Source organism: Diaporthe amygdali, assembly GCF_026229845.1.
Source record: "Diaporthe amygdali strain CAA958 chromosome Unknown NODE_2_length_3802984_cov_64_841326, whole genome shotgun sequence".
Taxonomy (NCBI): Eukaryota; Fungi; Ascomycota; class Sordariomycetes; order Diaporthales; family Diaporthaceae; genus Diaporthe; species Diaporthe amygdali.
In genome coordinates, this window is record NW_026517022.1 from 3,011,508 (window position 1) to 3,038,481 (window position 26,974).

Here is a 26,974-nt window from a genome sequence, read left to right on the forward strand (position 1 = left end):
TAAGTATTCGCTCTTGAATAGCTTTCACTACCTGTGATCACTGTGAGACCTTATTACTCAATCAACCGTCTTGCTGCGTATCCCGAACATAAACTTGAACTCCAAGTACCCTCCTAAACCACCGAAAACCCTTCACATTTCAAGTCCAAATTGCTCAACAAACAAATAGTGTGTGCTTGATTCTAATGATACTTGGATGTTTACAACTCGTACCTCATTCCAGTGACATCAAAATTTGAAATCCAACATTGCGGTGGGTAAATTAACGGCACTAATACTTCAAGGTACTGATTTTGGTACTGAGGTACGGTTGTTGTTGTTATTGTCATTTCTCTTTTTTTTTGGTTTGGGGGGGGGGGGGGGCGGGCAAACGGCCAGCCTGAGAGCTGTAGCGACAGGCAGATGCAGATCACCTAGCTCATGGATGGTATCCTACGACCTACATAAGCGAGTAACCTTCTCTGCCACTGAACTCTGCCAGTAGCAGCCTGGTCGTTTCTTCCGAGGTTGCTGCCGTGAACCCCCCCTCCCCCCAACCTGTCTGACATGCATGAACGAGGTCGCACACCGCTTCCATTTTCTTCTGCTCAGACTTACCCATATCTCGCCCAATTTTTGATCCATCGACATGCCCAGGCTACCTTGATCGGAATGCCCTTCACTCACTCGAGAATTTCGCATCCTTTTTCGACGTCTTCAGGCCAATCGAACTACCACCAGTTGACAGAACCGTTCGGTGCGATCTGAAAAGATCGAATTGTCGATTGCGAAGCTATGGCTTCCAATCATGGCGAGATTGAGCTCAAGACCACTGACGAGACTACTATCGTACGAAGTGCAACGAAGCCTCATGGAATTCGGGTTGCCAACGACGATGTCACGTTGAGACGACTGGGTAAACGGCCATTGCTCACTCGTAGCTTTGGGTTCATGTCCATTCTTGGATTGTCATGCTCTGCGCTTTCTTCATGGGAGGCAATCCTCAACACCTCCGTCCCGGCTCTTGTCGAAGGCGGCCCAGGGGCTGTGGTCTGGTCCTTTATTATCGGTTGGATTGGAACAATTTCGGTCACAGCGACGCTGGGCGAGATGTCATCAATGGCACCTACCGCCGGCGGACAGTGTACAGTGAACTGAACCTGAAGTCGAGGCCGACTCGCTGACTGTGCTGTTCTGCAGACCACTGGATTGCCATGCTCTGTCCCAAGCGATACGTCAGCTTCCTGAGTTACACGGCAGCATGGCTGACAGCACTCAATTGGCAAGCCCTCTCCATCGCCAGTGCCTACGGATCCGCCACAGTCCTCCAAGGCATCATCGTCCTCTCACGACCATCCTATGTGCCATCAGCATGGCATACGATTCTCATCATGTGGGGTTGGGCGCTGTTCGCCACCTCAATCAACCTGACCACGGGCCGCTTGATAGCAAGATTCGAAGCAGTGACCCTCGTGCTCCATCTTGTAGGGTTCTTCGGGGTCCTGATACCACTGGTCTATCTCTCGCCCCACAACAACGCCTCCTTCGTGTTCAGCACCTTTTATAACAACGGAGGATGGCCCAGCATGGGGCTGGCATTTCTCGTAGGACTCCCTCCCGTCACGGCCTCACTCGTAGGGGCAGATTGCGCCGTGCACATGGCGGAAGAGATCCAGGCGGCCGCCATCATAGTGCCACGGTCAATGATGTACACCATCTACATTAATGGTTCACTGGGGTTCGCCACGATAGTCGCTCTTCTCTTCTACATCACAGATCTAGACGCCGCCTTAGCAGCCCAGCAGACCATGTTCTATCCCTGGCTGCAGATTTTCCAGTCTGGGGTCAACTCGACCACCGGCGCCTGCCTGATGGCGGGCATTGTCTTCACACTCCAGGTTCTGAGCACCGTAGGCACGTACGCCTGTGCTTCGCGTTCTATGTGGTCCTTCGCCCGAGACAGGGGAATGCCCGGCAGCAAATACTTGGTGCGGGTAAGAGAAAGACCCAGTGAGCAGCGGGTTGTTAGTAGGCTAACTGACAGAGCAGATAACGGGGAACAACCTGCCGACAAATACCATCATCGCCAGCATGTTCATAACTGTCATCCTGTCCTTAATCGTTCTAGCATCAGATGTTGCGCTGGCGGCCATTGTCTCACTTTTCGTGGCAGCTACCTCCACCACATATCTCATGTCATGCACTCTACTTTTATGGCGCCGCTGCACTAGTGGGATTCGGCCATATGATTCAGGCTCCTCCGGTGACGTTCATGGGGGACCAGAATGGGGGCCCTGGAAACTCCGTGAGCCCTTTGGAACCATCAATAATGGGATCGCTTGCGTATGGAACCTCTTCCTGCTTTTCTGGTCGTTTTGGCCGCAGCAAAACAATCCAACTCTCGACACTGTGAACTGGAGTGTTCTAGTTTTTGGCACCGTCGTCCTCGGTAGTTTGATCTGGTATGTTGTGCGGGCAAGACACTACTTCAAAGGACCTATTAAAGAGGCTTGATTTAGCTTCTCTAGGTTTGGTTCAATACCATATAAACAAAAGAAATTCGCTATTGCACCATGTCTCTTGACGGCCATTTGTTGACCATGAGGTTTTGGCATCAACCTCTATCATCTCTCTTATTTAAGTTATTGCTGTGCTATTCGGAGTTCATGGCGGATGTCCAAATGAAGAGGCCGGGGATGAACTAGTGTCTTTGTGCCGCTGCCTATGCTATTCGCTTAGAGTAGTCTTGGTACAGAACTTTGGCGGCGACAGGTCCTGAAAGTTGGGTAGGGCTTTATTAGTTTAGTACTGCTTTCTTGGTGCTGGGTAATATGGAGGACGAGTCTAGGAGAATGGGTGTATAAGTAGGAGAAGAGGTTCTTAGGTTTTTGTAGAGATTGCTTTTCCTCAAGAGATTCCTAGGGACGTTAATAGATACGTTCTGAGCAAGATGGAGGAGTGTGGGATCAGACGAAGGGGTTGTAAGCGAGGGAGTAACGGGACGAGGTACCGGGGGTGGTTTGCGGCGGCACGCCCACCCACACCCAGTGTAGACGAATAAATTCCAGGGCGTCAAACGAGCTTTCCACCTGTTATTATTGGATGACCCCCACCCTCCAAATGGTTTGTGAAGAATTCCACCACGTTCGATTGGGCTTGCATGCATATGTTCGGGTGTCGAATGTTCCAATGAAATGATGCTCGGAAAAGACCGATGCATATACAGAACAGCAGAAATGACTTGTTACAGAATCCGATTTTTCAAGCTTGACTTTTCTGGTCTAATACAAGAAGACGCTCGCAGACGCTGCTCATCTGCCGGCACCATGACTGCCAGGCCGTACTCTCTCAACCATTTCCTTTCTTTACTCAGATACGCGCTGCGCCAGACTGTGCGTGGACACTTCTTTTCCACTCCGTCCTGTTTTTACTCTTCGTTATAAACACCTCTCATTACCTGTGACTCATAAGAGACTGGGAGAAGCATGCTTCGCCACCCACATAGATCGCCAGGTCGAATCAAGGAGGAGGCGCATCAAGGGCGAAAAGGCCTAAAGGCTCTTGCTGTCAATTTTCTCTTTTTCGTAACCGACCAAAAAAGAATACGGCTGCTTCCAGGGTGCCCGAGAGCAACACAGAAAACCCGCGCTCAGGTTCGTGACCATGAAGCCGATCATGGTATTCGTGGCCGCAGGAGGTCTCGCCGCGAGCCCCGCGGACCCAACGCACGCGAAGCTACACACCTGCGCAGTCTTCCGCTGGAGTTGGATGAACATTCAGTTGCAAGAGTCAAAGTTAAAGTAGAGGATCGCTATCAGGGTCATCGGGGCCAAGCTGCCACCGAGCTGGACGAGTTTGAGGGTGACTTGGGCACGATTCAAATTGGTTTAGATGATCTCCAAGATATCAGCGACGGCTCGAATGGGAATAGCTCCGATGAGGACGCGAGCGTGAATTACGAGGAGCGACCAGAGAAGGTAAAAGACCCGAAATTTGACTTGAGCATCCACTTCATTTTGGAAAACGACTCTGACATCGTCGCCATCTACCAGCAGGAGAGCACAGACATAGAGTCAGAAGGCCCCAGCGAGTTTGACGACAATAACAACAGAGACAACTCAGGCCGTAATCCAAGGGATGCCTCTCATCTCGGTTCCAGCCTCGACTCTGGACTTGAACCTGGCCTCGTTTCTGACTATGGCTCCGACCACGATTCTGATGCCGAATCTGACCTCGATTCCGACGTCGCCTCCATAGCCGTTTCGCAACACGATCCCAGTGCTAGGCTAGATCCCATCGAGGCTACACTGGGCACGAAAATTGCCTCTCCTGTCGTTCCGACTTCGAAACCCCCCCTGAACTCAGAGGGCTACGTTGACTTTACACCTCACCGTAACTTTCGCCCGGGAGATGTCGTCTACGTCCGCCATCGGCATTGCAAAGGCTGTCCAAAGGGGTGGGATGAGGGCAATTGGCATAGGAAGATTGACAAGAGACATCGAGGCGAAGAGCATTACCTTGTCATCTACAAGATCGCTGAAGATGATGGGCAGGTATATGCCATTGGATTCACATGCACGAGTCTCAGTCAGAGGAAGGAAATGTCACCAGACGAGGTTCGAGACAAATTCATCACCCTACATGGCGGCAAAGATGAATTCCTCGGTGGAGGGCCACCCGAGTTGCTCCTCGAGGATGAAGCAAGAATGAAACTTGAGACCTACGTCGAAAAGAAACCGAAATCCTTCGGGGCTAAACAGCTGAGAGATTTCAAGTTCGAACACGAAGAAGATATTGTGCGTCACCGACTCACGACAAAGAGCCTGGAGCGCCTGCTCCAGCGCACTAGTAATACGGTCGCGAAATCCTACTGCGGGCGTCCCCGTTCGCGCGGCCGGTAATACTCATGAAAGACGACTTCGACCTGCTACCACAAGCAGGAGCCGAACGACCTCCTCACGCAGCTACCAGGAGCAGCGGAGGTCAAGACAATGCTCGAAGGACTCTTTTGGAGTAGCCAATCGCAGAGGTTTAAGGTGGTACATAGACATACATGCACGTTGTCTACCGGTACCATAACCCACATGCACTCCCACATGGCCACAGACATCTCCAAAATGAGCTCCAAAAACTTTCAGTTGTGGCTTAATCAGGGTATTTGGCCTACAGAGCTACTGAAAGTCTAGCCTTTCCTTTTCCAGGATTGAAGCTAGCGCATAAGTTTTGCGATCAGCATTGCATGGCTTGGATATATATGGACACTCAGTGAAAAAAAACCAGACAACAGTCTTGGAACTTCTGGGTGATGGTGAGAGCCCTCAACCCTCGAGCTCCAAGCATCTGGTCTGGCGAGAAATGGAACAACAAGGATAAACTAATACTATAGACTATGTATGGACTGTACTCAATGTTGGCTTGCTTTGTGTTTTTGTTTGAGCTCTTTTACTGAATGGTGACACAATGAGTGTGCTAGAAGAGCAAGGGATAATGTATCCTGATAAATGATTACCGTGGGATTTGCTATGCAAGGCTCTAGACAGTGCATTTCTAATCTATTTATTGTTTATTGTCTGGGAAGCACGCCCATATAGAATAACTACTGCGTTGTTGGTGAACGATCTAAAATTATTGTACTGATATGAGGTGAATATTGTATTTGTTGCTGTAGCATAGTATCCTTGGATGAACAGTTGCTCCGGGTTGTAGGAGGTGGAGCAATCATAGATATTTCCTGTGAGCATCTGCCTAGCACTTGTGACGTAGCAGGTTATCTAATCACTGAAATCATACTCGTCTGGTAAGTGATGTTGATACATAAATACAGCAAGAGAACACCACAACAGTTGTTTGGCACATTGGCACACCTGCCAATGATCATTAGGGTTTCCCTCCATCCTAAACCAGTAACCATGCTACTACTTAAATTCCTTCTGGGTACTGCATGGATATTTACTAGAGAGACTGAGAACCACTTATTGTGCTACAACATATAATCCAACCAAATGAACATAATTGATATCTTTGCGCGGTCACACTTCAAGGCGGCAGAGAACCCCTGGTGATTCATCAATTACAATACTAAGGGTCGTAAGAAACTTTTAAGTGCATTTTCTTATAGCTAGGCCACTAAAATGAAAAGCACTCAGAATTAGTTACAATAGCGAGCCAGAAGCACCTTAGCACTGTTTTCTTTATACCACATCCATCATTTAAGCACAATTACAGCAGCCAAGCTGCTAAACAGTATATGGTGAGAGAAAAATACTGAACCCATATTGTAAAAGTAACAGCTTATTAGCTTACTTAATACTTTTCCCCAAGTATATGCCACACTAGTAGTTTCGTAAATCTGAAGCAAAATCTAGTTAGCAAGCCTTGAAATCGTTGTGTGAATTGTAGCGTTAGCGTTTGTAGCGAGCTGATTGGTTTATTAGGCTTATGGCTATAAGTAGGCTTTAGAGGGATGTAGCTTTTGGTTGCTTTTTATAATTAAGTAAGCAACCTATATTTAAATAAATACTAATATTTTTAAATATATATTATATTTAAATATATAACCTAATTAATACTAATTAATAGTTATAAAGGTAATTATAAATAGCTAAGTATAAAAAAAGATAGTTTATTATTTTAAAATTTATATATTATTTATATATACTTTTTATAAAGTAGTTATATTAATATTTATTTATATTTATAAACTTATATTTATTATAAGTATTTTTTATAAATATTAATAAATTATTATATAATTAAAAAAATTTAAATATAGTAAATATACTTTTTAATTTAATTATTTTAAATATTTATTATATTTTAAATTAAATATTAATTTTTATTAAATTTTAAATTCTTTATTTATTTTTATTAATAAATAAATTTATTATATTTTAGTAATACTATAATATATAAAAGAAAAGCTATTACTTATATATATTTACTATATATTTAGTAAGTAACTTTAAATATAGCTATATTTAATTTTTTTTATTTATAACCCCTTTATTAATTATAAAAATTTTAACTTTTTTATATAATATAATATTTATTCTTTATTTATTTATTTTATTTTAATACTTTATTATTAATAATTTTTATTAATATTATAGTAAATAGTAAAACTAAATTTATTTTATTATTAGAGGATAAGTTATTAAGGTGTAGTTTATTTTTTAATATTATATAAAATAGTATTTATTTTAAATGCTATTAAATAAAATAATTTAATTTTTTTTTATAGGAATAGTTTATTATTTTTAATAATAGATTAGTTTATTTTAATATTTTTATTATATTTTATATTAATAATTATAAATATTTATAATTAAAAATAATTTTTAAGTATTTTTAAGATAATTTTATTAAATAGTTAGAAAATATTTTTAAAAGTATTATATTTAATTATACTTTTAAGTTTAAAAGGATTTTGTATATTAAAAGTATTTTTATAGGTTTTAATAAAGGAGTTAAATATTTAAAGGCTTTAATAATTATTTTTAAATTAATAGATTTTTTAATATAGTTAGTAATAACTTTTTAGGAGTATTAAGGTTTAAATAAAGTTATATTTAGTTGTGATTTAAAGCTAAAGAAGAATAAGAATTTAGCTATTAATAATTATTTTAATATAGAGAATTATTTTAATATAGATAATTTTAATTTAGATAAATTTGATTAGAAGGAAAAGAAAAAGAAGAAGAAAAAGAAGAAGATGGTAAAGCTTATTAGTAAGAAGTTTTTTAAGGATAAGTTTAAGAAGAAGAAGAAGAAGATTGATGGTGATTTTGATAATGGATTATTTTTTTTTTTTAATTTTGAGATAGATAAAGATAAGAAGAAGAAAAGGGATAAAAAGAAGAAAAAAAAAGAGGATAAGGATAAGAAGAAAAAGGAAAAGGAGTGGAAGAAGAAGAAAAAAAAGGATAATAAATTTAGTAATAGTGATAATTTTTTATTATTATTAAATAGTAATAATAACTTTTTAGATAATAATAATTATAATAAATTTTTTTTTTAATAATTTTATTAAATTTATAAATGTATTTAAGGGTTTTAACTTTTATTTAATACTTTTATTAGTTTTAATTGTTAATAAACTGTTAAATTTTATTATAGTAGTAAATTTTAGTAAAATTTATTAAAATAATAAGATATATATTAAATAGTTATATAATATTTTTAATAATAAAGTTTTAATTTTTTTTAGTATTTATAAAAATTTAAAAATTAAGTTTAACTAATTTAAAATAGCTTTTTTATTTATATTTAAAAGTAATATTAAAACTTTTTATTTATATAATATTAATAAGTTAAATAATTTTATTGAAGTTTATTATAAAGTTAAATTTTAGTTTAATATTAATATAAATTATTAAAACTATTATATAAATTAAAATATTATAATTTTTTTTAAATTTTTAATAAAAGTATTTAAATAAAAGCTATACTAAAATTTTATAGATATTAATTAATAAAATAATTTTATGCTTTTAGGTATTTAAGTATAATAAGTATAGTAATTAATTTTTAAAAAATAATATATTTTAAGCTATTAAAAGTATATTAGAGTTTAGCTTTATTTTATATATTATTTTAATTTTAATTAAAACTTTATTTTTTAGTTTATAAGTATTATTTAATATTAATATAAGTATTAATACTTAGTTTTTTAATATAAGTAATAAGAATATAAAAAAAGTTAATAATTAGTTATATTTTGATTAATAGTATAATAATTTTAATTATTATAGTAGTTATTTTTAGTATAGTAATTTTTAAGGTGGTTTTTATAATAGTTATTGTGGTGGTTAAGGTAATTTTTATAGCTATAGTAGTTATTAAGCTTTATAGTAAGGTAGTTATTAGAATAATAGTAATAAGAAGAAGAAATGCTTTGTATGTAATAAGGAAGGGTATTGGTTAATTTAATATAGCTTTAAAGAATGCTGTTGGATAAGGATAACTTATTTTATTATTTATAAGAATAATAGTAAAAAAGTTATTAATACTGATTTTATAGTATTTTTAGCTAATTTTAAAGGTTTAAACTTTAAAGATTATAATATTAAGAATAATAAGGATGGAAGGTAAATAATTTATTTTTTTATTAATTAAGCTTTTTTATATTTAATATTTTTTAATATAAATATTTTTATAAATAAAAATATTTTAAAGTTTATTAATATTTTTATTTTAAAAGAATAATATTTAGTAATAAAATTTTAAAGTATTATTTTAAATATTAAAGTAGTAGTATTTTTTATTGCTAAATATAAGTAACTTTTTACTTTTTAGTAAAAGGATTTATTTATAATAATAGATATTTTTTAAGCTAATAAAGTTTTTATTAAATTTAAATAAAGTTTATAGCTTGTATTATTTAATATAATTTTTCTTTTTATATTTATTGGAATGATTACTTTTTATATGATTAATGTGTTTACCTTTTTTTTATTTTGCGTTTAAAATATAAGCTAACTTTTTATTTTTTTTTAAAATATTATAAATAAGATAGTTTAATATAAGCTAGGATAGTAGGAGAAGATTTTCTTTATTATATGAAAATAGGGATATTTATAGTTTTTTATTTTTATTAGAAATTAGGTTAAAAATATATTTTTAATTAAATTTAAGCTTAATATAACAATCACAGCTAGTTCCTAGCTGATAAACCTAGTAAGCAGGTTTATATTCAGGGAATATTTAAAGTAGTAATATTTTAAGCAATATGTGATAATAGTGGATTAAAAGCTTTACAGCTATTTTAGGTAAATACTTAAATTAACTACTAAAAAGCTATTCTAAGCTAATACTATTTATTAGTAATAAGTATAATCTATATAGTCTATCTCTTTAGCTAAAGTAATAGGAGCGTTGCTTTTAGCGGCTTATTTAGAGCGTTGCTTACTTAAAGCGATAGGAGCGTTAAATTATTTAAATTATTTAAAGTGAAGTGTTGCTTTAGTTATTTTAGTTATCCTTTTGTTTTATTATATAACCTACTTCTGTTATATAGCAAATCTTTTTAGGCCTGCCCTACTGGCCTATAAGGTTTATCTGTGCCTTTAGGAGACTAATAGTGCTCCCCTAGTTTTATTCCTGTTACATTTATAATATTATTCCCCTCCTTTATTACTTTTTTGTTCCTAAAGAACTTAGGTAAGTCCTTTTCTCTCCTATTTCCTTCCGTGTGTTTATCATATTTATTCTATTAATAATTATGCTATTGTGTATAGAGAAACTGTGTTTTAAGAAATCGGATTAGTGTAATTAATTATTTGCGTTTATTAAGTTGTTAGGCTTTAAAGTTATACCTTATTTATTTTGTTTTATAAAGGGGTGGTCTTATTAGATGATGGAGGGTGTTTTCTATTGTTCTGCTTGCGTTAAGTGAGGTAAGAGGTATAATGGCTTTAGGGTATTAATAAGTGCTTATAAGTTCTGGTTTTCCTTATTTTTCTATTTTCTTTTTTTTTTTTTTTTTTTCTTTTAACTGTTTCTTTAATATCTTAGGTTATTGCGGAAGAAAAGAAGTTATATTCTTAGGAGCTTAAAGCTTAAAAGGCCTTGTATGAGGCTTATTATTAGGCAAGTAAGGCAATAGCCTATTTGGATTATTTGCATTGTTAAAGGGAGTTTTTAGTTTGTTGTAGGGCTGGTTTGGTGAATAAAGGTTTGGCTGTTTTGGATGTATTTAAGGAGGCTGATTATGCTAAGGCTATTAATTAAGTTGTAGCTGAAGAGTTTAAAGCTGTTTTTAATGTTTAATAGAATAGGGGTTTTAGTATTGTGGATTAGGATTCTATAATGGAGTTTGCTAATATGGATTTTTCTGGCTAGTTGTTTAGTGGTATGCCTAAAGTGTTTTTTAGCAGTTTGCTAGGTTTTAAATAGGTTCTTATAAATTATCTTTATTGCTGTAATTTTTTTATTTAATTAGGTATTTTGTTATTCTCTTATATATTTAGTGGTTTAGAATATGTTCTATTTTATATTTTAGTTTATAGTTATTAAGCTTAATACTAGTAGCTAGCGTTATATTAGCTGGTATAGGTTCTAATATAGAAATGTGGAAGATTAAGTGGATTCTTATTCTTTTTAGTAGTATAAATTTATAGTTTATTTCTAATATTCTTTTTTTAATTTTAAATAATTTAATCTTTTTAAAGTTAAGTTTATCACTAAATCGCTTAGTTTTAATTTGTTTTTTGTAGAATAGGTAAACTATATCTTTCCTCCTAAAAGTTAGTTCTTTTAACCTTCATTAATTTGCCCATTTTACTATACATTTTTAAATAAATCCTAAATCTACTATAATTTTTCTGTAGATATTTTTAATTTATTCTGTATAGTTAGTAGCCTGTAGTGCTTCTATATTAGAAATTGGGTATTAATAAATGTTTGGATTAAATTTGTAGTTAGTATAGAATAGCAAAATGTTGGTGGTGTGTATATCCGCACTATTATATACAAATTATATTAATAATAGCAATAGTACCTAATTGTTCTACTAATAGTTAATATAATAGTATATGTATTATTCTAATATTTGGTTAAGTTGTTCTGTTTGCCCATCTATCTATAAATATACTATTATTAAAAGTTTATATTTAGCTCTTAATTATTTTATTAAAAAGGACTAAAAGTTTAACATAAATAGTTTATTTTAGTTAAACATAATCTTATTTAGTAGCCTATGTTGGCTGATAATTATCCTAAGGAATGTGTAGGTAAGTTTTTCTGCTGTGCTAGCTTCCTTGTAGGGTATGAAGTATATATATTTTATAAATCTGTTTATTATAACTAAGATGCTATTGTAGCTGACTTTTATTATTAGTTCCTTAGATAGGGGAAGCTTAATAATAAAGTTTAAGCTAATTAATTTCTATGGTTTATCTGGTGTTGATAGTAGTTGTAATAGCCTATATAGCTTATATTTTACAAGCTTATTTTTATTATAAAGGTCGTATTTGTTAATAATCTAGGCTACTTTTTATTTTGTGTTAGGGAAATCCCAGTGTTGTTTTAGCTTTAGGTATATGGCTTAGATACCCTAATAGCTATATACTGGTACTTTATAAAGTTCTTTAATAACTTCTTTTTAAAAAGCTACTGGGAGGTAGTATTTTCCTTTATAGAATAGGGTTCTATTTATATTTTATAGCTACTTTTTTTTATTGCTTAGGATATTTTTGTAGCTTTATTTTACCTAATTAAGTTAATCTATAATAAACTGTATTTAATAGGCTGCTATAATTTATTGCTTTAATAGGTTGTTTTTTAGTTAGTTTGTAGTAAACTGCCCTTTTAGGTACCCTATACCTAAGCTTTTATTTAAGTTTTTATGGAGTACTGTACAGGTTTTAAGTAGAACTTTTTGCTAATAGTCCAACTATTTACTAAGAGTATCTGCTTTTTTGTTTTTAAATTCCTTTTGATATATAATTTTAGTATTGAACTATAAAAGGTATTCTAACTATTGAATTTACTGCTTATTAAGTTCCTTAGTGGTTATAAAGTGTATTAAGTTTTTATAGTTTATAAATACTTATATTTAGTATTTTGCTTTGATTAAGTAGTATTTCTATTTTTTAAATACTTTAATAATTACTATTAGTTCTTTATTATATATTAAGTAGTTTAATTTAGGTTTGTTAAGTTTTTATAAAAAGAATGCAATAAGGTGAAATTATTCTTATTTATTATATTATCTTAGTTTTCTTCTGATAGTAAAGTTTAAGGCATTGGTGCCTATTTTGTAGACCTTTTTAGGGTTTGCTTTTGTGAGTATAGGTTTTGAGAGAACTTGTTTTTTGATTTTATTAAATATATCCTATTCCTTTTTTCCCTATTTAAAGGGTTAATTCTTTTTAGTAAGGTTAGTTAATGGTATAGATAATTTTTTATAGTTTTTGATGTATTGTTAGTAGAAGTTGATGTAACTTTAGAAGCTTTTAACTTTTTTGATGTTGGTTAGGGTTAGCTAATCCTTAATTGCTGCGATTTTGGAAGCCTGTATTTTGATTTTTTTTAGTTGGATTGTATATTTAAGGAAGTTGACTTTTTATATATAGAAGTAACTTTTTTCTGGTTTTACCAGAAGTTTGGCATCTTAGAGAGTTTAGAGGACTTGGTGTATATGCTGCTTATGTTGCTTGAGTGTTTTTGAAAAGATTAGGATATTATTTAGGTAAACTATTATAAAGTGGTTGAGGTATTTCTGTAGAATGTTGTTGATTATTGCTTAAAAAGAAGTGGGTATATTAGTAAGGCTAAAGGGTATAATTAAGTATTTGAAGTGATTGTACCTTATTTTGAAGGCGGTTTTTTATTTTTTTTTGTGTTTTATTTTAATAAGGTTGTAAGTACTTTTGAGATCTAATATTATAAACTATTATACTTTCTAGAATCTATTGCGTAATTCCTTAATAAGTAAAAGGGGGTACTGATTTTTAATTGTGATTTTGTTAAGCTGTTGGTAGTTTATATAGAGGTGTAGTTTTTTGTTTTTTTTAGGTATGAAAAGGATGGGGTAGCCTGTAAGTAATATAAATGGTCGGATATATTTCTTTTTTGGGTTGTTGTTAAGGTATTCTTGTAGTGCTTTAAGCTGTTTTTTGTTGAGGTTGTAGATTTTATAAAACTTGGGGTAACTTCCTTTTTTTAGGGGTATCTTGTGGTTCTACTAATTGTGCTTGGGTAGTTTGGTGTTAAGTGTTGTTTGGAATAGCTTTAAGTATTTTTGGTACTTTTTTGGGATTTGTTTTAGGTTATTTATTTTTTTCTGTTGTTATATGAAATAGATGAACTTTTTAAGTAGCAGCTGTACTATTTTATAGTGTATTAGATATTATCGTTTCTGTGTTTATTATAAAGTTCCTTTTGGGGATGTAATTGTGATTCCTGGGATTTTTAGTAGGTAGTGTATTTATTTAAGTATTGTTTGGATTTCTTATATCTACTGCTATACTGTTTAGGCTAGCTGCTTTATTTTTTTTTTAGTTTATAGTAAATTAAAGTACTATTACTATTTATTTAACTTATTTAGGGGGTTAGTTATTTCTGCTTTAGTAACTAAGTTTTTTTTTTATTCCTAAAGAGGTTTACTGTATAAATCTGTATAAGCGCTGGTATTGCGGCTATTTTTAGGAACTAAATTTATTTCTTTATCTTTAACTTTCCTATTTATTAATTAATCCCAACAAATTTAGCCAGTAGTCTAATTAATTTAAGGGTTGCTTTTCCTAAGCTATAAAATCCCTAATATAATTTTGTATTTTGCTATATCTATAATATTAAACTAAATAATTTCCTTATAGTTATTAAAAATAACTAGTAGATAATTAGTCTCTATATCAATAATCCTATTTTTATAAAGTACCTCTTATCCGTTAATAGTACTAAGTGCATAAAGTTCCGTTTTCTATTACTATAATATCTTATATTAGTTTACTACTATTAGTAATATAAAGTTTCCTTATACTCTACTATTTAGGAGTGCTATAAAGGGTTATTATTTAATTTATAGTATAATTTTTATATACTTGTATTCTCTAGTATTTATTATATAGAGAGACCTTTTTATATTAGTTAAAGCTAATTAAGGTTTATTTAAACTTAGCTTTAATTGTTTTTTATTATCTAGTTTTTTACTAAAATCTTTTTAATCTATTAGATAGCTTTTTATATAAGCCCTTTTACTACTCTTAGCGCTTATACTGTAGTAGTGAGGTCTTTTAGTATTATATTTTCTTTATTAAGTAGTGAAACTATATCAAGTTAGCAGTATTAGTACTAGTCCTAAAGTTTTAATTTAAGATGTATCTAATAGTTAGTTTGCAAATAGTACCTTTATAGTTTAGGGTTTTATAGGTAGTATAAAGGGTAGTTTGTTTAAAGTTTAAGGATTATATATCTTTAGCTTAAAGAGTATTATTAGATACTCTAATATTACAGTTCTTTCTGCTTATAAAGCCTTGCTATCTCTATTATACTTAGCTGTTTAGGAAAGAAATCCTCCTTAATCTTACTTACATAGTATATCCTATACCTATTAAAAATGCACAAAGCTTATAAGATTTCCTTATAGTTTAGGTGCTAATAGTACATTTAAAGGTTGTTGTTAGGAAAACGCGCTAGTAGCAGCGCAGGGAGTTTTTTATAAACCGCTAATATTACTACGCTTCTATCCCATCCTGGGATTACAATTCGGGTAATACTAGTATTAGGTGCCATAGGGGGTACCTTACCTACCTACTTATAAGGGTTCCAGTCCTTTAGATCTAAAAGTGCTACCTAGTTAATGCCAACTGCAATTGCAAGTAGCTTTCATTCTACTACTACAAAAGTCTTCTAGCCCTTAAGCGCCTTTAGGAACTATCCTAACGCTTCTTTGCTTAAAAAGTGCATATTATAGTTATTATTATAGCACACTGTCTAGCTTATGGATATATAGTTTTCCGCGGGTTCCTTAGTAGCTAGATTGGCCTATTATTGCTCTAGTACTAGTTTCCAATCATCCTTTTTCTTACTTCAGCAATCTCATATAAAATATCCTTTCTTACTATAGTTATAGCATTTAATATCCTTTCTAAATTTCTTTTAAGCAGCATTAAGTTCTATTAAGCTTAAATACTGCCTGCTAGCTATTATTTATGGCTGGTACTATTTTCCAGAGTTTAGCTTATTTTGCTAGCAGAAGGGATGTATTAAGTCCTGCCCCTTCTTCTTAAGTTTACGCTTATAGATTTAGTTATTAATTTGGATAGCCAATTCCATGTATTAAATAAAATCGTCCAGTCAATCCAGTTTAAATAGTTTATCCTTCACTTTATCTTTCAACCTATTATAAAACATAAAGATCTTTATAGTATTAGTATAGTTAATTCTGGTATAGATTTAGCAGAACTTTATAGTATAAGTTATAGCAGGTCCTTTCTAGCATAATCTTATAAGTTCCCTTTTTGTTTACTATTTTTTATCCAGATCCTGGAAGAATAACCTAAAAGCAAGCTTATAGTTCTTAAAGTTGCTAAAAATATCCTAAATTTCTTGCTTGCATTATTTAAACTTATCTTTTTTAAAAAAGTTTATAAGGTAAGGTTTAAACTATGCTAAGGCCCATTCTTTTAAAAAGGAGGCTGTATGTATAACTTGTTTTTTATTGGACTAATTGTTAAGGCTGTAGAAGCGCTAGTAAGCCTTAACCTGGGTGAGGTAGGCCTGTAACTGTTCTGGGGAACTATTATAGGGGGTTGGGTTGGTGAGCTTGATAGATTTTTTGGGTTTAACTAGGGTGTTGATAATGTTGGCAGCGCTTTGAAGTGTTCTAACCTTGGCCTTAAGTTTTTCTATTTTGTTGTTTTAGCTAGCCTATCCCTGGATGTAGGCATAGAGTTTTTTAATTTCTTTAACTATTTTAAGGTACTAGGCTTATAAGAGTTTAAAGTTGTTATTGTTTAGCTCTTACTAGAGGTTTTTCTGGGTGTAGCTGGAAGATATGTTAAAGTGAGGGTGGTAACTGTGTAAGTTATTGCTTAGGGTTTATGTAAAATGTTTGAATAAGAGTAGTTAAAATGTGATGATTATAGCTGGTTTTTAGCTAATAAACTTAGTAAGTGGGTTTATGTTTAGGGAATGTTTAAGGTGGTGATGTTTTGAGCAATGTGTAATGATAGTGGATCAAAAGCTTTATAGCTATTCTAGGTAAATATTTAGATTAACTGCTAAAGAGCTGTTTTAAGCTAATACTATTTATTAGTAATGAGCGTGATTTATATAGTCTATTTTTTTAGCTGGAGCGATGGGAGCGTTGCTTTTGGTGGCTTATTTGGAGTGTTGCTTATTTGGAGCAATAGGAGTGTTGGATTATTTGGATTATTTGGAGCGAAGCGTTGCTTTAGTTGTTTTAGTTATCCTTTTGCTCTATTATGTGACTTGCTTCTGTCACATAGTGAATCCTTTTAGGCCTGCCCTGCTGGCCTATGGGGTTTATTTGCGCTTTTAGGGGACTAACAATGCTCCCCTAGTTTTATTCCTGTTACATTTGTGATACTTAAATAATTATACTATTATTTTAAATATTTATTTGTTAAGCAATTAATCTGTTTGTTAATTAATATTAAATATATTATTAAATTTTTTATTTTAAAAGTAATTTTTAAGTTTTATTATTATTATTAACTTTATAATTTAGCTTTAAAAAGGTTTAAGTTTAATTTTAAGGATGATTTAGATTTTAATTATAAGCTTATTGTTGATGTTATATATTTAAGTAATAAGTTAGTTTTATATGTAGTTGATTTAGTAACTTTATTTTAAATTAAGCGTTTTCTTTTATCTCTATTAGTAAAGGATATATAGGAAGCTTTATATTTAGTATAAATTAATATTTATTTTAGACCTCTTAATTATATTATTTATAATACTAATATTAACTTTGCTTTTATAGAGTTTAAAAGTATTATTAGAATTATAGGAATTATTTATAAATAGGTATTTATTAAGGTTTATTGGTTTATTGGAAAGGTTAAGCGATATTATGCTTTTGTTTAATGGGTATATGAGATTTTATATGCTGAGTTTTTAAGTATGTTTTTTATAGAGTTTATATTTTAAATAGCTTTTAAAGCTGTTAATGATATAGCTAGCTTGGATGGATTTATATTTATATTTTTTGTTTTTAGAGCTTATTTTTAGATAATATCTGACTTTTTATTTATGTTGTTTATTTTAAAAAGAGCTAAGGTAATTTAGAAAGCTATGAAAGTGTTGAGGAAGTTGATTGCTAAGCGGTAAGTTAATATGGTTTTGAATATTTAAAATGGATTAGTGATATTGGATATTCTGGTACTTTTTTTGTAGAGTGATATTTGAGTTTAGAGAGAGAAGGAGGGCTAGTAAGGCTTGTATAAGCTTTTAGCTATTGATGGTTATAATATGACCCTTGATTTATTTAATAGCTTAATTATTTTTTGGTTAACTTTAGTTTAACTATATTATTATAGCAATGATATAGATTTGGAAGATAATGTAATGGTGGTTGCTAGTGTTGAATTATAGTAATAAGTTTTGCTATAGATTAAATTTAATTTGGATTGATATTAATTACTTTTTAAGCTTTTTTAGCTTTAATAATAAGAATAACTTTGTAAATTTAAGAATAAGCTTAAGCTGGCTGAGATTTTATTTATTTAGTAAAAGAAAGATAATTATAAGCTTATATTTAAGCTTTATTATAATAAAGTAATTATTATTTTTAGTAATTTTTTTAAGAAATTTAATATTTGAAAGATATTAAACTTAATTAGATATAGTATTTTTTAATTTAAACTTTATTATTTTAATAAGTATAATATATTTAAACTTTTTAAGTTTTATATAGTTTAAAAGATTAAAAGTAAAATTAAAAAGCTATATAAAAAGTTATAATTTATTATATAAGGGTATAATAATAAGGGAAAAAAAGATATTTTAATATAATTATTAATTATATAAAAAGTTAGCTAATATTTAATTATAGCTTTAATATTATTTTTATTAAGGATAAGTATAGTTATTAAGCTTTAAGATATTATTTAAGCTTATTTATAGTTTAAAATAGTATTAAAATATATACTTTTTATAAGCTTATTACTAAAAATTTAAAATAAGTATTTAATAAATATTATTATAAAAGTTATTAAGCTATTTTATAGTATTGCTAAAGTAAGTATTTACTAATAAGCAATATATTATTATTATTATTATAATAAGTTAGATATAAAAATATTTATTTATAACTTATACTTTTTAATTTTTATTTATAATTAAAACTGTTTTAATATTATAGCTATATAAATAAATAATACCTTTTTAATAGTTATTTTTATCTTTTTAATATTAGAAAAGAAAAAGATTTAGGAGGAATAGATTTATTATAAACTAAAAATTAAACTTATAATTAATAACTTTTTTAACTTTAATAATATAAAAATTATTATAAATTTTAATAAATCTATTAACTTTATTTAAAAAGGTTAAAATATAAAAATTAATTTAATTAATATTAAATCTTTAAACTATATTTAAAAATACTTTAAATAATATACTTATAAAGTATATTTAGTATTTATATATTAATTAAAAATAGCTTTTAATTTATTTATAACTATTTAAATTTAAAATTTAAATAATATTATATATATTAAACTTAACTATTAACTTTAATAATAAGTATAAAACTTTAGCTATAAATTATAATATATTTTTATTAACTTTATTTTAGCTAAACTTATAGTTTTTATAAATAGTTTTTTTATAAATAATTAAAACTTTAGCTTTTAAATTAGTTTTTTAATTATTTTAATTAATAAAAAAAAAGGTATTAACTTTATAAAGTAAGAGATAATTAATAATATTCTGTACTAATTTTTAATTAAATATAAGAAAGTTATATAAAATATACTTACTTTAAAGATTTATAGTATAGTTAATAGCTTTAATATAGGAATTATATTTACTGTAATTTTTTAATAGATTATAGTTTACTTTAATACTTTTATAGTATTATTAGTAATTTATATAAATTTATACTTTTTTTATAAGTATTTTATTAAATTAAAAACTATTAAAAAAAAGCAATTAATAATAAATATAATAGTATTTTAATAGTTATATAAGTAATAAAAGATTTATAAACTATACTAAATTAATAGTAATAATAATTTAATAAATATATTTATTAAAATTAATTTAAATAAAGTATTTAAATAGTTTATAATTATTAATAAGTTAATTATTAAGATTAAGGGCTATATAGATTAGAATTAATTAATTTAATAAAAGAAAAGATTATTAAAAGTGGAATTAATTTATAATAATAAAATATATTAGATTTAAATAGTAAAACTTTAAATTAGTTTTATTATTTTTAAATTAGCTTATATTAATTAATAGTTTATACTTTTAGGCTATATTTTTTTAAATTTATTTTAAAAGTATATTTTATAATAAGTTTTTATAGTATAGCTTATATATTAAGGGTTTAAATAATAAGGGTTATTATTATTTTATAGGCTAAATGCTATTTAATATTTAATAAGTATTTTTAGTTAGATTTTATAGTATTAATACTTATATATTAAAAGTTAATTAGTTAATTAATTAATTTTATATTTTTACTATTTGCTACTATTTACTAAATTTATTAAATTTATTAAATTTACTAATTATATTTTTTTTTTTATTTTATTTTTTTTTATTATTACTTAATATTTAGGATAAGATTATATTAGTATTATTAATTAAGTTAGCTAATGCTAGCTTAGTTTAAAGATTTGTTTTTATTTATTTGTTTTTTAAATAGTAGAATTATAAGTTTATAAACTATTTTAAAATAAGGTTATTTATAAGGTAAAAGTAATTATTGAATATTAATTTAAAAAGTAATTTTAATAATAAAGGTATTATAATAACTTTTATTTAAATTTAATAAACTTACTTATTTTAAAAACTTTTAAATAAATTTAGGGAAATTAAATACTTAAATTATTTAAGTATTTAATTAAGGTATATAGGTAATTATTTTAATTATTAAGGTTTTAAGTTTAAATTATATAAAAAATAGTTTTTAAAAGGGTTTTTAATATTTATAGGTATATATATGTATTTAATAAAAAACTGCTAATATATAAATTATAGTATTAGTATTTATAGTAAGCTAATTAGTTTATTAGGCTTATAGTTATAAATAAGCTTTAAAAGGATATAGCCTTTAGCTGCTTTTTGTAAGTAAGTAAGTAACTTATACTTAAATAAATACTAACATCCCTAAACGCGCATTATATTCAAATACGTGACCTAGCCAACAATTGTTATATATGAAAAAAAATTCTTAACAGGGCATAGTATTTTCAGGATGCCAACTATCTTGCCCAGGGCAATACGCAAGAAACCCTTGCTGTCAACTTTGCGGAAGTCTGAGCTCTCTATATAAACCTTTTTTTTATCAGTCTAACTTTGTAAGAGCCTATTTTGGAGTCTTTGGACAAGAACAGAATGCTGAGATTCAGTATCTTTTGTCACCAGTGGTAGGTTACTTTTATTATATCAGCGGCGATTTCTTTTCTTACTCGCTCTTTTTCTTCTTATTCTTAGTAGATACTCGTATTTATCAAATCGAAGATAGTTTCAGTCATGTATTGCTTTGACAGCTGCTCTGAACCCTGAAACAGCAGCCTCGTTCTGCGCATCAAGATCAACATTATTAGTAAAAACCGCGCCAGCACCCATGATCTTCCTCGTCTTGTCCAAATCGCGCCCAACTCCTGGCTCAATGAAAGCATACATCCGCCCAAACTGCCTGCTTAGTTCAGCGACCTTCTGCGATCTCGGTCTGCGCACCTCATCGTACGCCTGCAGCGCGGCGTCGACCTCCTCCAGCTTCGCGACCTCCTTGAACAGCGTGTTCAGTACCGCAGCGTCCTCGATCGCCTGCGCGGCGCCCTGGCCGTTGAAAGGGAAGGTGGCGTGTGCCGCATCGCCCATGATGCATATCCTGCGCTTGGCGTAGAAGGGGGCTGGGTCGTGGTCTAATATCGGCCAGCCTGCGGAGGGATCGCGCCTTATGAGCTCGGCTAGATCTTGACAGTCTTTCCGCCAAGTCTTGAAGTTGTCGAGCGTCTTGTCAAATTCGGCCCTGGTGGTGGCATCTGTTGAACCGTCCGTTGTGACAGTAGCTGTGAGGTCCTGCGAATATGCGGCGATGGTCATCTCTTCTCCAAATCGTATTGGGATCGAATTGAGGTAGCCACCGTCGCCGCAGAAGATTGGCACTCGATTTGGAAGATCTGGATTGAGAGCTTTGGCCTCGGCGGCAGGAACCTTGCGCATAACAAAAGACCAATGATCGTGGTTGACCGGGGAGGCAGCTGGATGATTCGCGCCAAGTAGATATTTCCTCGTCACGCTGTGAATGCCATCGGCGGAGATGAGCACATCCGTTCGGACAGTCGTGCCATTGTCGAATGTGAGGGCGATCTCTCCGCCGTCCTCTTCGACTTGACTCAGCCGCCACCCGAGGTGAATCACGTCCTTGGGCAGAAGACTGTACAGCCCTTCGAGCAAGTCGGCTCGAGCCACCGTCTTTCGTCCCTTCGCCTTCCCCAGCTCAGCGAGGATGTTCTCTTCGCCCTCAACCTCGTCGCCGATGAGCACAGTGGTGGCAAGCTCCTTTTCCCTATCGGCCATGAGTGTCGCCCGTGCGAAGTACTCATCGTGCAGAGCCTGATCGATGTTGGCCAATGCTCGCATGGCATTGCCATGAAAAGCGAGACCTGCGCCTATGTCTAGATACTTCTCCGTTGCTTCATAGACGCTGGTTTGGAGATGTTGCTGAGCGATTAAACCCCGAGCTAGGGTCAGACCGGCTATACCTCCGCCTACGATGGCGACTCTGATAGGATGTTGTGGGGTCTTCGAATTCATGACGGAGAAGAGTGCAATTTCATAAATGTAGGAGAATGAACAGTCTGTCAAGCATCAGCTATCTTATGATAGAAAGGGAACTGCCACACATCTCGTTGACAGCTATGATCTTCATCAGCGGTGCTCACAAGTGCTGACTGTATCTTACTGTGGCAGTAAGTAGAGGGTCACGTGATTGAGGGGCTCTATTCAAAGGGTGCCTTCGGCCCCTTCTGCAGTTAGATTTGGCTAATACGCTCATTGCGAATACAAACATTACACATTTTGCTAGTCCTAGTCGACGCAGCCATACTATTGAAAGCTGGTGGCTGAGGACTAGGACGGTTGGTCCCTGCAGGCTCCCATTTGGATCCGACACCACCACGGTGCTAAATCGTCTGTGACGTGTCTACGTAGGAAAATATGGCCGGTGAAATTTGAGCAGGCTCCTAGGTGCCGTGATTGACGAGGGACGGTAGACTTTCATAGCCGACAGGGCGGAAGGGCTGGGCGCATTATATGTCAAAATGAGAGAAGAATTGAGTTGATTGCAGCTACATAGCAAGAGAAAAGAAGAGGGAGGACCTTGCATATATATACAGATTGGTGTGATGGTGTTTCGTTTCAACATTATATGGTCTGAAAATGATAGAGGACGTGGACCGGCCCTCAGCTGCCCCACAAGCTCCCAATTCGTCGATAGTCTTCGTAGTCATGCACTGGAGACGCGCCTAGCCGGAGTATTCATCGAAAGGATGGACGTATCGAATCGTGGGTCCCTCCTCTCACCTTCTGTATTATTGGAAATGACTCCACCGTTCAGACTTGCCAAGTTTGGCAACACCTACATTCAGGTGTGCCCTTTTGAGTGTTGCCGGTCTAATGTCTGCCAATCATTTTCAAGCTCACATATCAGGCCTGTAAATTATAATCACTCGTTCAACGCTTGCCCGCCCGCCGGCTACAGTCATTTTCAGCTGCAAGAGGTGGCAGCAATGATCATCGTAAATTCTAGCAGGTTGTATCTTGTCATCTCCTCCTCGGCATCGGGAGCCCCGCGCTTCTGTTGTCATAATATGTAGCATTAGCCAACGAGAGCACCTGCAGTGAGTAGGGCGATGAGCCCGCAGTCTTTAGGCCGACATACCTAAGTAGATGGATCTGCCCCAGGGCTTTAGCTTTCCAGACCAATTTCGGATAGACAATACAATGCCGTATAACTTAAGAGAGAAACATTTTTTTTAGGACTCTTAGCACAATGAGGCCCTCGCTTCTGGGCACTTACTGCCGCCCGATCTGAGTGTTCAGACAATCACGGACCTGACCTTCGAGGTCTCTGCGGCCGTGGCGCGACTTGCCATCTCTATCAAGGATTGGAGCGATGGGAGGAGTCCCACCACCGAGTCCTTGCTCGCGCAGACGGTGCGCCTCGTCAAGAGTGTGCGGCTTGCGCGCATCACCAGGCTCGCGGCGGCGGCGGAAAGCCAACTACTGCCGCACCTCCAGAAGGGAGATCACTAGGGTGTCGAGAATGATACACCCATCGAGACGGAGCCGGGCGCATCCGGGCGCGCCGGCAGTGACAGTCCGGCGCAGCTGCTCCAGAACGGATCGGCGGCGACGAAGACGGCACTCCTCGACGAGCTGCCGAGCCTAGTCCGGGACCAGGTGAGTTCCGTCCGGGACCAGGTTCGGGACCAAATGTCTGAGCAGTTGCGGGATCTTGTCCGGGATGCCGTCCGAGCCGAGATGGAGCGCCAGCAGGATGTGGCCGAGGTGGCCTCTCTGTCCCCGTCGGAAATGCGGCGGTCTCGCCTTTGGGGCGCATTTTCCTGGGGGTCTAGGTGATCGCAAAGGGAGAGAGGGCCAAATCGTGTGCAACTAATAATAGCAAGGGAACTTCTTCTCTACTGTATATAATTATTGATGTCAAGACTTTTAAGACACATTCTATCAAATATGACTTGCAATTGGCCCATTGAGCCCTTATGCAACATCATCGCCAACCGGCCCGCCAGTACCTGGTCGACTTTTTAACTTCAGCCTCCCAGGTAAACTTGGGGTTACAAGTTAGTGGCCTAATGACATACCGTTTCCTCCCGCCCTAGTCCCTCCTCACGCCTCCTCTCCTTTTAAGCCAGGTGCCACCATCCCCTGAAAGACTACGAGCTGCCTAGCGGCTTCCTTTAGCTAAGACGGGATGAAGATCGACCTCACGGGCGCTAATTAGTCTAGACGCCTCGCTAGGTTGTTACACTGCAGCTGCTGTCTTAGCTGGTCCCTTAGGATGACGCCCGATGGCACTGTCATCAGGCCATGACATCATGAAGCAAACAGCTCCCGTGAGACGAGATCAGAAGCAAACAATCTCGCCCTTGACGCCAGTCCTATAAAGCCATCTCAGGCCCCACAATCCTCAATCACCTACACCAATTCCACCCGTCTTCTCTCAATCTTTTCAAGAACCCAATTCCCTCTCTCAAATCAATATTCAAAATGTCAGGAAACGCAGAAGACCAGAAGAAGGAGGATCAGCCTGTGCCTTACGAGGAGGGCAAGGAGAACTCCCACCAAGAGAACGACTCTAGTGAGTACTTCCGTCTCCACTCCACATATCTACGAGCATATTACTCGGTAAATATCACAATTGGGTCAAGCTGACCGGAATCCCCACAGAGGATGAGCGCAGCATAGCCAACCGCCTCGCGGCCGCCGATGACCAGAACGACCCCAATGAGGGGAGCGGCAAGAAGAAGACCGAGGAGCAGATCGCCGCCGAGCACGACCCCACCCTCCCCGCGAGGATGCACGGCAACGAGCCGTCGCGCGGCGCCAAGATCGACAAAAAGATCGAGGACGAGGAGGCAGAGATCATCAAGCGAATGGATGAGAGCAAGGCGGCCAAGAAGAAGAACTAAGCGGAAAGTCGCCGAAATGAGCACATCGGTAGCATTTGGACGTCTTGCTAAAGTAGACCTCCTGAGTGATGTGGTCATCTGGGGACTGAGAAAAATATGAGAGCCTCGTCCCCTCCTTCATAAAGAAATATTCAAAACAAAAGACCACCATTGATTATTCAGAACTCATCACATGGTGGAATAATCCATAAGCCTCTGCAATCTCGCAGAGTTCCTCAGATGCCTGATCTCGACCAGCATCTATGTGTATGAATGGTGACCAACCCGGATTCCCCGCCTCGTGAAGTGTGGCGTGTATTGTGGTCGTCGAACACACACAGAAATGACTCACTCGAGTGTACTAGCTTTGGCCAATGGGTGATGTTCAAGAATTCCAGCTCCAGTTTGAACAGTTCTTCTTATTGCCGGTGGTTCACCGCACTGGCACATCAGATTAAGAATCTCTGGCATTGCGTGTTGCAAGCGGAGATCAAATGCACTGGCCTGCACTCAATTTGGGAAATGGGTCCTCAATCTGTATTTCATTTCCAAATTGGAAGCGGCCCCTCGATGTTTCGTTGCGCCTTTATGAAGAGCCCGTGGATGATCCCATGAATGGCGTTCCTCAGTATGTCTCATGAGACTTGCTTCACTGTGAGACAAATGCCATTCTTGAAATTCTGAATCACGAAATGTTTACAAATCTCATGAGATTCGAACCATAACAGTTTTCAAAAATATATTGATAAAATCGGCTGTCGATTGTAAATTGTTTACTTAACTAGCCAGCAAATATGCTAGAGGGGGGGAAAGACATAATCACAAGGCATATCGTAGACGCAGCCTATAGAAATATCGCACATGAAGTTGTATCAGGATTTTAGATCATCTTCAGCAGACAAGCTCCATCTACAGCTGCTGTTTCCTGGGTGACTGATTTCTGGTGACTGTGTTTGGGGGCCGTGAGCCTACTGTCCAGCTCGTCATAGTCGAATGTTGGTAATGTTGGTCTGCAGCATCGAGTCATTAAGCTGTGCCTTATAGCGCTACTTCTCCAGAAGCCTATCCTTCAAATGTTAAATGATTTCTTTCTCCTGTGTTGCATGAGTCAACTTCATAGGGGCGGCCGACATGTTCCGTACAAGTAAGTGGCTGTTGGTGTGAGAGAACAGAGAGATCTGCGTCTTGGCAACCTCTTCAGCCTTGTGACGTTGTCAGTTGACTTATTCAGTACCCCACGTTTCTCTACATGGTCCATGCCGGGCGAGTTATCTATTAAAAGTCATTTGGGTGCAAACTCAGCACGGCCCAGAAAAAAGAAGCGGAATGTGGGTGTGCTACAGGTAACTGTCAACCAATTACATTCGTTTTTCTTGTCAAAATGTTAAAATACAAGCATGTAGGACTGTAGTAAGATTATCTCGTGGCTGCTGGATTCCACACACGTCATTAATGACTTCAACAAGTCAGTGTAAGAAATCTGCTCGTCCCATATATAGCAAGATCGACATACATACATGTAGCATCCCCAAGAGCTACATATCAGTCTAAGTGATATCAGGGGCAAACAAATTTATTTTCATCTGGAAGACCCACAGTTCAACTGCTGAACCGCGGAATTACTCTGCGGACACCGATGAGAGACTCTAACAACG

At 34.4% G+C, this 26,974-nt stretch overlaps 3 protein-coding genes across 3 annotated transcripts; 2 read left to right on the top strand and 1 right to left on the bottom strand.

Annotated features, from left to right (window-relative positions):
* Positions 1–21,147: 21,147 nt before the first annotated feature.
* J7T55_012268 (FAD/NAD(P)-binding domain-containing protein) lies at positions 21,148–22,443 on the bottom strand (the record flags this gene model as incomplete). Its single annotated transcript, XM_053137137.1, has 1 exon — positions 21,148–22,443. The coding sequence occupies one exon, from the start codon at positions 22,441–22,443 to the stop codon at positions 21,148–21,150; it is 1,296 nt and encodes a 431-aa protein (XP_053000068.1).
* Positions 22,444–23,033: 590 nt separating this feature from the next.
* J7T55_012269 (uncharacterized protein) lies at positions 23,034–24,270 on the top strand (the record flags this gene model as incomplete). Its single annotated transcript, XM_053137138.1, has 3 exons — positions 23,034–23,276; positions 23,731–23,844; positions 23,944–24,270. The coding sequence occupies 3 exons, from the start codon at positions 23,034–23,036 to the stop codon at positions 24,268–24,270; spliced, it is 684 nt and encodes a 227-aa protein (XP_053000069.1).
* A 648-nt stretch (positions 24,271–24,918) lies between these two features.
* Positions 24,919–25,340, top strand: J7T55_012270 (uncharacterized protein; the record flags this gene model as incomplete). Its single annotated transcript, XM_053137139.1, has 2 exons — positions 24,919–25,009; positions 25,099–25,340. 2 exons carry the CDS (start codon positions 24,919–24,921, stop codon positions 25,338–25,340), a joined length of 333 nt encoding a protein of 110 aa, XP_053000070.1.
* Between the last annotated feature and the right edge of the window lie 1,634 nt (positions 25,341–26,974).